At 47.4% G+C, this 13,152-nt stretch overlaps 1 protein-coding gene across 3 annotated transcripts in view; it reads left to right on the top strand.

Annotated features, from left to right (window-relative positions):
• Positions 1–13,152, top strand: part of EZH1 (enhancer of zeste 1 polycomb repressive complex 2 subunit) — a 394,387-nt gene that overhangs the window by 117,227 nt on the left and 264,008 nt on the right. For all 3 annotated transcript variants that reach the window (XM_040329824.1, XM_040329823.1, XM_040329825.1), the window contains one exon: positions 3,476–3,578. In XM_040329824.1, coding sequence (XP_040185758.1) covers positions 3,476–3,578 — 103 coding nt within the window. The remainder of the gene's footprint in view (positions 1–3,475; positions 3,579–13,152) is intronic.

Genomic DNA, 13,152 nt, shown 5'->3' with positions numbered 1-13,152 from the left:
CAGTGGGGATGGTGTGTTCAGGGTGATGAGCTGTGTTGCTTTTACGCCAAACATAACGTTTTGCATTGTTGTCAAAAAGTTCATGTTTGGTATGTCTCCCAGGTGGCTTGTGGCAAACTTTAAATGACACTTTTTTATGGATATCTTTAAGAAATGGCTTTCTTCTTGCCACTCTTCCATAAAGGCCAGATTTGTGCAGTATACGACTGATTGTTGTCCTATGGACAGAGTCTCCCACCTCAGCTGTAGATCTCTGCAGTTCATCCAGAGTGATCATGGGCCTCTTGGCTGCATCTCTGATCAGTCTTCTCCTTGTATGAGCTGAAAGTTTAGAGGGGCGGCCAGGTTTTCGTAGATTTGCAGTGGTCTGATACTCCTTCCATTTCAATATTATCGCTTGCACAGTGCTCCTTGGGATGTTTAAAGCTTGGGAAATCTTTTTGTATCCAAATCTGGCTTTAAACTTCTCCACAACAGTATCTCGGACCTGCCTGGTGTGTTCCTTGTTCTTCATGATGCTCTCTGCGCTTTAAACGGACCTCCTGAGACTATCACAGTGCAGGTGCATTTATACGGAGACTTGATTACACACAGGTGGATTTTATTTATCATCATTAGTCATTTAGGTCAACATTGGATCATTCAGAGATCCTAACTGAACTTCTGGAGAGAGTTTGCTGCACTGAAAGTAAAGGGGCTGAATAATTTTGCACGCCCAATTTTTCATTTGTTTTTGTTAAGAAAGTTTGAAATATCCAATAAATTTCGTTTCACTTCATGATTGTGTCCCACTTGCTGTTGATTCTTCAAAAAAAATTAAAGTTTTATATCTTTATGTTTGAAGCCTGAAATGTGGCAAAAGGTCGCAAAGTTCAAGGGGGCCGAATACTTGCGCAAGGCACTGTATGTTCCCTAGTGAGTGATTCTAACTGTAGGGGGAGGGGACTCACAAGGGGAGGAGACCGATCTGTGTTCCTCTGTACTTGGGAGCACACATTGGTCTCCTCACCTCTGACAGGACATGATCTGTGTGTTTACACACACAGATCCATGGTCCTGCCGTGATTGCGGGCAATCGCGGGTGCCCGGCGGACAGCCGCCCGAGAAGCCCAGGACGTCAAATGACGTCCACCCGGAGGGAGGAAGGGTTCCTGCTGACGTCATTTTACAATGATTCGGGAAGGAAGGGGTTAAAAATAAACTATCATTTTGATCCATGCCTTAGATCACGTGCCCTCCTCCTCTTTTCTCACTTAATGTTTATCAACAACATTGCTCAGCTGCAAATACAGAAAGATATAATGAAACATTGGGGGTTATTTACGAAAGGCAAATCCACTTTGCACTACAATTGCACTGCAAGTGCACTTGAATGTGCACTTTGGAAGTGCAGTCGCTGTAGATCTGAGGGGGACATGCAAGGAAAATAAAAAAACTGCATTTTAGCTTGCACATGATTAGATGATAAAATCAGCAGAGCTTCCTCTCATTTCAGATCTTCCGCTCAGATCTACATCGATATACAGCGGCTGCACTTCCAAGTGCGCTTGCAGTGGACTTGTAGTGCAAAGTGGATTTGCCTTTCGGAAATAAACCCCATCGTTTCATTTTGTAACATTCTGTTTTTTCATCTACAGATCAAAGTGATGAATTTCAATCTGCAGATGAAGTCAGTTAAAGAGGAAATTAGCCTGACCCTGCAAACATTAAAAGCCAACAGTTTCACATACTGCAGCTGCTGACTTTAAATAATAGGACACCTACCTGTCCTGGAGTCCAGCAATGTCAGCACTGCAACTGATGTTTCCATCAGCTGTCGGGTGCTGGCGCCACCATTGCGGGTAACGGAACCCGGCAGTGTAGCAATTATAGCTTCACACCGGTTCCTACTGACAGGTATCCGCTCCCCCCAAAAGGTGCCAAATGTGGCACCGAAGGGGGGGGGGGGAGACAAATGAGCAGAGGTTCCACTTTTGGGTGGAACTCTGCTTTAAAGCAAGCAGAATCTCACATGTAGAGATAGATATAGAGAGATAGAGATAGATATAGAGAGAGAGATATACTTTTGCCCCTGTACAAATCATTAGTAAGACCTCATCTGGAATATGCAGTTCAGTTTTGGGCCCCAGTTCTCAAAAAGGATATCGGAGAACTGGAGAAAGTGCAGAGAAGGGCAACCAAACTGATAAGATGCATTGAGGAGCTCAGCTATGAGGAAAGATTAGAAGAACTAAATGTATTCACTCTTGAGAAGAGGAGAATAAGGGGGGATATAATCAACATGTACAAATATATAAGGGGTCCATATAGTGAACTTGGTATTGAGTTATTCACTTTACGGTCAACACTGAGGACAAGGGGGCACTCTTTACGTCTAGAGGAAAGGAGATTTCATCTCCAAATACGGAAAGGTTTCTTCACAGTAAGAGCTGTGAAAATGTGGAACAGACTCCCTCCAGAGGTGGTTCTGGCCAGCTCAGTAGATTGCTTTAAGAAAGGCCTGGATACTTTCCTAAATGTACATAAAATAACTGAGTACTAAGATTTGTAGGTAAAGTTGATCCAGGGTAAATCCGATTGCCTCTCGGGGGATCAGGAAGGATTTTTTTTCCCTGCTGTAGCAAATTGGATCATGCTCTGCTGGGGTTTTTTGCCTTCCTCTGGATCAACTGTGGGTATGGAGTTGGGTGTATGGGATTTTATTGTGTTTTTTATTTTGTTTGTTTATTTTTTTTGTGGTAGAACTGGATGGACTTGTGTCTTTTTTCAACCTGACTAACTATGCAACTATGTAAAAAAAAATGTTCCTCTGTTAGTTTACTCTAATCAGCCCTAATTAACTCCTTATTCTACTTCTCCATTCAATTATATTTTCCTGGTGTTTTTTTTCTATTTTATTAAGTAATAGTTAAACCTTTTTCCTGTTTTTTTGCTTGCTTTGTTCAATAATACTTTTATACTTCTTACATATATTTACGCGCATCACACTGAAAAAAGAGCAAAATTTAAAAAAAAAATACTTACAGGGCTTAGGTAATTAAAACGGGGGGCTGGGGGGCCGGTCACTACCAGAAGTTTTTTCACCTTAATTCTTAGGATGCATTAAGGTGAAAAACAAAACAAGGGTTTACAACCCCTTTTAAGTAATGGTGAATGGTAATGGTAAAATGATCACTGATAAAACAGACTTAAAGCAGAAAATTGGAAATTGCTCTGGACCATAATGGTAAATGGTAAACAGGTGTGAGAGCTCAAGTGGTTAGAATGTATAGTGAATGCATGTGAAACTTTTCTCTTATTGATTGAATTGGAAGAAAACATTTTTAAGGTCAAATTCAATAATAATCTAGATACTTTCTCGAGCAGCATCCTTTTAAACATCCTTTGTCAGCTTCTTTCTTTAACTTGGCTTGTACCAGGCTGGTAATATTACCTGTATTGTTTTCTTTGTTATTTTATGTTTGTACCTTTTCAGGAAATAAGGAAATCGGTAAAGGCCATCTTCCCAGTGATCTGATTTTTAGCGCAATATCGGCTGTGTTTCCAGACAGAGGCTTTCCAGAGGAAGTCAAGGAGAGGTACGTGTCATGGAGTTATATTGTATGCAAACATCTCTGAGCACAAATACATTTTGTGATGAGCTCTGCTCACTTTCTCATTAGATTAAAATTAGGCTTCTCCCTATACCGATACTAGTATCGGTATCGGGACCGATACTGAGCATTTGCGTGAGTACTTGTACTTGCAAATGCTCCAGATGCTTCTGCCGATACTTTTTTTTTTTTTTTTTAGGTGACGAGCGGGCAGAGAGCAGGGGCTGACAAGGGGCGGAGAGCGGGGGCTGAGATCGTGCTAAACTGCTAAGAGGGGCGGAGAGTGGGCGCTGAGAAGGGGCGGAGAGCGCGGGCTGAGATCGTGCTAAGAGGGGCGGAGAGCGGGGGTTGAGAAGGGGCGGAGATCGTGCTAGCTGCTAAGAGGGGCGGAGAGTGGGTGGAGAGCAGGACGAGCAGGACGGACATCATAGCAGCCCTCGGCAAGTAAAACGCTGAATGAATACTGTCACAGTTGTACACAGAACACACTATCACAGTTGCATAAGTGCCAGCCACCTGTCAGCGCCTATAAGTATCAGTGCCATCTAACAGTGCCAGCCAACTCCTGCCTATCAGTGCCAGCCACCTGTCAGTGCCATCAGTGCCCATAACTGCCGCCTATCAGTGCCAGCCACCTGTCAGTGCCATCAGTGCCATCAATGCCCATAACTGCCGCCTATCAGTGCCAGCCACCTGTCAGTGCCCATAACTGCCGCCTATCAGTGCCAGCCACCTGTCAGTGCCCATAACTGCCGCCTATCAGTGCCAGCCACCTGTCAGTGCCATCAGGCCCATAACTGCCACCTGTCAGTGCCAGTGCTCAGAGGTGCCACCTATCAGTGCCCATCAGTTAGTGCCATCTATCAGTCCCCATCAGTCGGTGCCACCTATCAGTGCCCATTAGTTGAACTGACACTTGGCATTAGAAAAAAGTATCGGTAATCGGTATCGGCGAGTACATGAAAAAAAGTATCGGTACTTGTACTCGGTCCTAAAAAAAGTGGTATCGGGACAACACTAATTAAAATGGTAACCAGAAAAACTAGAGAGAGTGAATCATCTCCCCAACAGGGAAAACAATAAAAACTTTGAAAGAGGTTTTAACCCTTCAATATTCTATACAAAACAAATAATAATGATATAAACATACTTTAAAATAGGCCCAGTAGATTATTTAACAATGTATAACACATGTGTAGGAGATCTAAACCCAAGGACAAAAGTGCAATTTATTGCAACATACATACACATTTTCAACAAGTACAGTACATACTTGTTGATCTTGCCATAAATGCAGTGTTCCTGTGAATTGAACTAAAATCACAATGCTATCTTTCTTGCAAGTTGTTGTTTGTAAACTACCAATTCTCACACAACCCCTGTGTAATAGAGATGGAGAGGATGTTTTGTAGTCCAAATCGGAAGTCGTAGATTGAGTAGAGGAGTGAGCGTAGCCACACTAGAAAAGAGAGTCTGTTATTGGCAGGATTAATATGTCTAAATAAAGGACAAAAAGCCTAAAAAAAGGGGCATGCACAAAGCCGTCTAGGTAAGACCTCTGCACCGACCCATGCATGACAGCCTGATGTAACGAGCCATACCGGGTAAAAATTATCCACACAGCGTTTACATTATCCCTGAATTTTTTGAAGGCATGTATACCGCACGAAAATCTTAACTTAAAGCGGGAAAAAAGCCACAGGTATCACTGACAAAAGCTGGCATCTAAAATGGCGGCAGCACAGCCTCACCTCACAGCTGTGCACACAGAAGCAGCACATGTCTCCCTTCTCAGCACAAAATGGAGAACCTGTTATAGATACGTGCCTCTATAGCCCTCCAACACTATGCAATTGGCCCTGACTTGCTTACCTGATTTGAAAGAGTATTGCATAAGGCACTACAGAATACCTCAGATGCCATTACTGACAAGCTTACTTGTGAGATTTGTGAGGTAGGCAGACGCACATCTATTTTGGAGCAGAGGGCAGATGAAATTGACATTACTACATCAACTCATACAGAAGAATTCGAAACCCCTAAAGATTATTATTTTATTCTGCAAAACCGCCTGGAAGATTTAAAAAATAGGGATAGACGATCAAATTTACGAATACGTGGCATTACTGAAGTAAATTAAGCCTTAACCATTAACCATAACAGCACTTTTCCAAAAACTTGCTCCATCTATTCCCCAATTGAATGCCTATAAATGAACAGAATCCACAGGGCCCCAACCTCATGTAAAGACGACCCGCCTACAGATATTATACTGAAGCACTATTTTTACACTAAAGAACAATTAATAGAAGCAGCAAGGAATAAAGAATCCCTGATTCTTCAAGGACACAAATATCACATTTTTCAATTTTTACCTCAATTCATGCTAATTAAACGCAAAGCTATGAAACCGTACTTGCAAGTTCTCAAATACCATCATATATATCATATCGATGGGGGAACTTACTATACCTTACTATACCTGCAAATCGACAAATTAACTTCTTGTCATTTATTAGAGAACACTCCGCCTGCCCGCAACCCACAACTACAATAGATGAGCCTAAACATGGAAAGAATTCTTCATCTGCACAACAACCTCAAAAATCAGCAAATACTCGGATGGGTCAGGCGTCGCTTAGCCCGCACAAAAGAGCGGGGCTAAGATTTTTATTACTTTTTAAATTCAATTCAACGTTTCTTAAATTTATAAGGGCTCCTTCAAGCAGTTTCATTAACCACTTGCTTACTGGGCACCTTTTCCCCCCTTCCTGCCCAGGTGAAATTTCAGCTTTCAGCACTGTCACGCTTTAAATGACAATTGCGCGGTCGTGCGAAGTTGCTCCCAAACAAAATCAACGTCCTTTTTTTCCCCCCACAAATAGAGCTTTCTTTTGGTGGTATTTGATCACCTCTGCGGTTTTTATTTTTTGCGCTATAAACAAAAATAAAGCGTCAATTTTGAAAAAAATAAACCATTTTTAACTTTTTGCTATAATATCCAATAAAAAAAAAAAAAATCTCAGTTTAGTCCGATACATATTCTTCGACATATTTTTGGTAAAAATTAAAATCGCAATAAGCGTATAGTGATTGGTTTGCGCAAACGTTATAGCGTCTACAAAATAGGGGATAGAATTATGACTTGTTGTGCGTCCGGCCTAAAGTTATTCCCCATAAAGGAGGTGTAACTCCGCACCAGACGTGCACAGGTCAGCTGGACAGCAGCTGCAGCATCATCGTAACGGACGAGCTAAGCAGCCACACTTGCAGGACAACACATCTGTATGCCAACATGCCAGGCAGGGCCGCCATCAGGAGTTATGGGGCCCCTTACACAGCTTCAGGCATGGGCCTGGGGGGGTGCTGCCGCGAATTGAGAGAGAAGAAATAAAGAAAAATATATATAAAAAAAGGGGGGTAGCCATCCGGGACCTCTGGGCCCTTCAATTAAAAAAAATATATATATTAATTATTATATTATATTATTATATTATTAATTATATATATATATATAATTTATAAAAAAAAGAAATAAAATAATATATATTTTTTTTTTATAAAAAAAAAAAAGGCGGCTTGCCATCTGGGGTTCTGTGGGCCTCCAGGCCCCTGGGGACCTCCGGACCCCTAAAAAAAAAAATAGAGTTTGGGACCGGTACCACCACCAGAAGGTTTCGGTAACCGGAAAACCGCACTTTGAAACGGTATAGCTCAAATTGTTCACCACAGAGCTCCGGTTGGTCTCATTAGATTTCCCCAACGCTTTCCAATGGAATGAGACCCCCCTCGTATTTTTACGGACGATATTCGGTTACCGGAACGCCGGTAAAAACTTCCTAACCTACCGCCTCGACTACGGGTCTTAAAAATACACCGACACCGAGAGGTGGTAGCCACACTTCTCCTGGACTCAGGTTCCCGAAGGGATAGTCAAGGGCACCGATACCCGACTGTTACCGAGTGCCCAAACACAACTGGACAAAAACCCGGTTAACATGGGAGTCTATGGCGGTTGATGTTCGGCTTAAAAAATTCGCCCTTCCCCGGCCTTACGTTCTCCGGTAACCAAACTCGGTACATCGGTAGAGGAAGTAATGGGCTACAAGTGTTTTTTTGTTTTTTTTAAAGGGGGTTGCCATCCGGGCCCCTGGGGACCTCCAGGCCCCTTACAGGTGTACTGCCTGTACCACCCCCTGATGGCGGCCCTGATGCCAGGGGCAGCCATGGTCATAGCACTACTGCGTCCACAGGCACGGAGGAGGGCACGGGAGAGGATATACCGAATGCGCATGAACGTCTTTGGCATGGGGGAATCGGAGGTGTATCGCATCTTCAGATTCAGCCCTGATGCCATCCTGGAATTAGCCACAGACCTGCATGATGACATCACCAGCCAGACAGAACGCTCACATGCAGTGCAGCCACTAGTCAAGGTACTGGCAACACTGCATTTCCTCGCCAGTGGATCTTTCCAACGTACAAGTGGAGTCGTGTCTGGGATGTCACAATCCACCATGAGCAGATGCGTGCACCAGGTTGTCCCTGCAATCCTCACACGCATGTCCCACCACATCATCAAACCCACCCATGAGCATCTGCGGCAGAAGGCAATGCAGGATTTCTACAGAATTGCCGCATTCCCACGCACCATCGGGGCCATTGATTACACACATGTGGCACTACGGCCCCCCGTGCCACAGAGCACATATACTGTAATTGTAAGCAGTGGCATTCCATCACCGTACAGGTGATAGCCGATGCCCAATGCCTCATATGGCACGTATGTGCCAAACACCCAGGGGCCAGCCACGACCGCTACATATACTGTCAAAGCAACATCCCAACGGAATTCGAACAGAACGTGTACAGGGACAGCTGGCTGGTTGGTGAGTGACATGGGTGTCAGGCATGACTGTCCGACCCCATGATGCAGACATCACGAGGGGCACATGCACGACTAACATCCTCCTGTTTTTTCCCTTCTAGGTGACTCTGCATATGCACTTGGGCCCCATCTCCTGACTCCATACCGGAATCCCCAAACCAGAGGAGAGAGAAAATACAATGCTGCACACATACGCACCCGTGCAGTGGTGGAGCGCACATTTGGCATCCTGAAGTCCCGTTTCCGATGTCTGGATAAGTCCGGGGGGACCCTGTTGTATTCCCCAAACTTTGTGTGCCAGATCATCGGTGCATGTTGCGTGCTGCACAACTACGCCATGAGAAAGGGCCTGAAGATTGACATATGTGATGACCTGACCCCCTAACCAGACAGTCCCCCCCTGCCCGAGGCTACCCCGTCTGCTGAGGGAACAGCAGTCAGGAGTTGCCTCGTGGAACGTATCTTTGCACGTTTAAACGCACACATTCATCATGGCACACGGACAATGCACGCATGCACACCACTGTGGTCCCTAGCTCACACACACCACATCCACCTCACATTGGTTTAGCCCAAGTCCACCGTGCAGGACTTGGGAGCAGCAACGCTACGCTAAAGTCCCAATGATGTTGCTGTCCATTCATACCACATTCACACGGTCGTGGGGATAACCTCTCCCTGACGATCCAAGGTGACACGCCTTGCTGGCAGGAATGTCACCCACACATACACACACTCACACACTCGTCACACTGTAGCAGCACCGGGCAAACCCTGCCCCTGCAAACGGGTGTCCGGGCACCACTTCTGCACTCCTCACCGTGTGCAGTGACAAAAAATAAAAATAAAATAGGGATCATGCCCTTACAGGAGGACGGCACATCCTCCTTTTTTGCACGTCCAAAAAATAAAAAATAAAGCTCATACTCTGAGCAAAAAAAACCCAGAGAGCAGTCATTTGCCCTCTCGTGGGCCAGGCCCGGGTACCACGGGTACGGCTCCTCAATTGTCTGGGGGGAGCCTCGGGTGGGGGAGCCTCTCTCATCAGGAGGAGGTTCATCCCCTGGTCTGTCACTCCTGGCTCTGATGGCAGATGGAGCCTGCATGCCCTCCAACGCAACGGCAATGCGGGTGAGAACAGAGTTAGTATTCGCCTGCATCCGCAGCTGGCAGGTGTTGGTCTGCCTTCCCTCTGCCTCGATGGCAGCAGTGTTGGCCTGTACAGCCACTCCCAGGCTCTTCACCTCAGCCACGAAGCCTGCAGCTCCCCAATCGCCCTGGTATGACGCTCCAGGCTGGCCTGCTCATTCGAGCCATGGTCCCCAGATGGTGAGGGACCCCATGCCACCATGTGGTGACGCATGGCCTCAAGGGTCTGGGCTTGGTCACCCATGCATGTGACCATGGCAGCGCAGTTTGCGCTCACATCCTGCAGGCAGTCCGAGATCGAGCTGGTCTGCTCAGCCTGCTGGGTGAGGCACTGCTGCATAGCGGCTGCGGTGCCCTGCACAGCCACTGTGCAATCAGCCTGGGTCTTGGCTGAGGAGGCCAGGCTGTCTGCCACACGGTGCAGGTCACAGGCTAGAGCACCCATGTTGCGTGTCTGCCTTGCCTGCTCCCTCTCCAGCCCTTCTTGGAGGGGTCCGGGTACACCCCTGGTCTTCCTCAATGCCTTCCTGGGGGATGGAGAGGCATGTGTCTGTCTGGACGGGGTAGCCCGGGAGGGGGTCCGTCTGGACGGGGTAGCCCTGGAGGGGGTCCGTCTGGGCGGGGTAGCCCGGGAGGGGGTCCGTCTGGACGGGGTAGTCCGGGAGGGGGTAGCCCGGGAGGGGGTTCCCCTGGATGGGGTAGCCCTGGATGGGGTGGAGGTCTCTGAGGGTCCGGGGAAGGTAAAAGCCTCCTCAAAATAGAAGCATTCCTCCTGGTGGAGATCCACCGGCTCCTCCTCAACTACCTCTAGAGGAGAGGTGTGGGCACTCCCCTCCACCGATGGATCATGGCTTCCCAGGGGGTCAGGCTGAGGCAGATGTTCCGGGGATGGCGTGGGTCGGACACCAGCAGACGGCCCAGCTCCCTCCAGCACATCTGTGGATGACGCAAAGCATTCATATGTTGGTGGACCCACACACTTGTCACATATTCCCTTCCACCCCCTCACATGCTACACACCGGATGGGGAATAAAACACACTTACCTGTCCTCAAGTCCTGCTCACTGGAGTCAAAGCCCTCCAGGCCCTCCACCTGCTCCTTCTCCAGACAGCTGGCGATCACCTCCTCCTCAGCTGTCAACCTCAGAGATTAAGCAGGTCCGCCTCCCGTGCCCCTGAGGTTCCTCCTCACCTTGGCCAGCTTCTCCCTGACCCACCGTCTCATATCATTAATTTTTTTTTTAATGTCTTTGGAGGTCCTGGTCTCATGCCTAAGGGCATTGACCTCCAGGGTGATCTGGTAGATCTCATTCTTCTGTGCCTTGCTGGTCGTGGCACTCTGTGCGCCATGGAGGTACACATCATACTGGCCTATTGCTGAGGTCAGGATCACAGATTCAGATACATTATCGTATCTATCGGCGGGCGTAGCGTATCTCAGATACACTACACCGCCGTAACTTAGGGCGCAAGTTCCGTATTCAGAAAGTACTTGCGCCCTAAGTTACGGCGGCGTAGTGTAAATGTGTCGGTGTAAGCCCGCCTAATTCAAATTTGGCTGGTAGTGGGCGTGTTTTATGTTAAACTATCATGACCCTACGTAATTGACGCTGTTTTTGAACGGCACATGCGCCGTCCGTGGACGTATCCCGGTGCGCATGCTCCCAATTACGCCGCAAATAGTCAATGCTTTCGACATGAACGTAACTTACGTACAGCCCCATTCACGGACGACTTACGCAAACAACGTAAAATACAACGCTGTTCGTACGTTTCCGACGTCCATACCTAACATGACTTACCCCTGCTTTATGAGGGGTAACTTTACACCGGAAAAAGCCTTACGTAAACGCCGGGCGTACGTACGTTTGTGAATCGGCGTATCTACCTAATTTGCATATTCCTTGCGTTAATCTACGGAAGCGCCACCTAGCGGACAACGTAAATATGCAACTAAGATACGACGGCGTAAGAGGCTTACGCCAGTCGGATCTTAGCAAAATTCCGGCGTATCTCGTTTTCTGAATACAGAAAAAAGATACGCCGACGCATCCTAGAAGTTACGCGACGTATCAATAGATACGCCAGCGTAACTTCTTTCTGAATCCGGGCCTTGGTGTTTTAGTGCGGGTGGACGAATAGAGCAAGTTCAGTACTTTGGTGGTATTGTCCCTCGCTTCCATTGTTGAGACAATGCCCACTTGATCTAAATGAATTACAGTGCCTTGCGAAAGTATTCGGCCCCCTTGAACTTTGCGACCTTTTGCCACATTTCAGGCTTCAAACATAAAGATATAAAACTGTAATTTTTTTTGAAGAATCAACAACAAGTGGGACACAATTTATATCTTTATGTTTGAAGCCTGAAATGTGGCAAAAGGTTGCAAAGTTCAAGGGGGCCGAATACTTTCGCAAGGCACTGTAGGTGAGGAAGATGGGATTGTAGTCTAGTGGCAGAGGCGGCTCTCTAATTAGGCAAATAAGGCGATCGCCTAAGGCCTCGCATGCACAGGGGCCTGGCGATCGCCTAATTGAAGAGCCGCCTCTGCTGACAACAATGTCGCCGCGGCGTTAAGCTCCGGCCAGCAGCGGGTTAGCATGCCTGTAAACTCCACGGCCAGGCAGTGGAGAGAGGGGTCAGAGCGTGGCTGAGTCTTGAGGAGGAGGCGGGGCCAGTGCTGTGTTGTCCGGGGGAGAAGAAGGGGAGGAGATTCCAGCAGCCGGAGCACAATTCCCACTGCTCCGGAGACACAGATTGCGCCCCCCCCCAGCCTTCACCCCCACCGCAGGAGTGCTCACCGGAGCGGTCCCCGCACACCCGGAGGTGGCATCTGGCATGCCGTGGCGAGGAGGGGAAAAGGAAGATTCCGCGGAGGAGGCCCCACGAACGCTGTATAGAGCCGATGGATGGGAAGGTAGGAGAGTCAGAGCGGCAGGCCGGCAGGCGAGATGAAAGAGCAGAGGTAAGTGCTGCTGCAAAAGACCTGCGAGGAGCCAGTGAAGCCCCATGCAAAACTGCAAGTAAGTTTAAATAAGGCTAAATACCTTTTCTAAAGCACTGTTGTCACAGTGACTTTGCTGTGTTAACTGCCTGAAGTGATTAACTCTTTGGGGGGGGGGGGGGTTAATTTGCAATGGTATTTTTAATATGCAGCATGGAGGGGGTTAATGTACTGCCACTGGTCACTGATGCATTGGTGACCAGTGGCAGTTAATTAACCCCTTTGTGCTGCATTAGTGACACCAGTGTCAGTGTTAATTAACCCCTATATGGTGCAGCATGAAAGGGTTGATGAACACTGACACTGGTGTCACTAATGCAGGACAAAGGGGTTAATTAACTGCCAATGGTCACCAATGCATCAGTGACCAGTGGTGTATTTGATACTGCCCACCTCCCATACACTCCGCACCCCTCTCCTGTACATACCACCCACCTCCATACACTCCGCACCCCTCTCCTGTACATACCACCCACCCCATACACTCCGCACCCCTCTCCTGTACATACCATCCACCCC

Source organism: Rana temporaria, chromosome 12, assembly GCF_905171775.1.
Source record: "Rana temporaria chromosome 12, aRanTem1.1, whole genome shotgun sequence".
Classification (NCBI taxonomy): domain Eukaryota; kingdom Metazoa; phylum Chordata; class Amphibia; order Anura; family Ranidae; genus Rana; species Rana temporaria.
The sequence above is the reverse complement of the archived record's forward strand: the minus strand, read 5'-3'. Positions and strand labels throughout refer to the sequence as shown.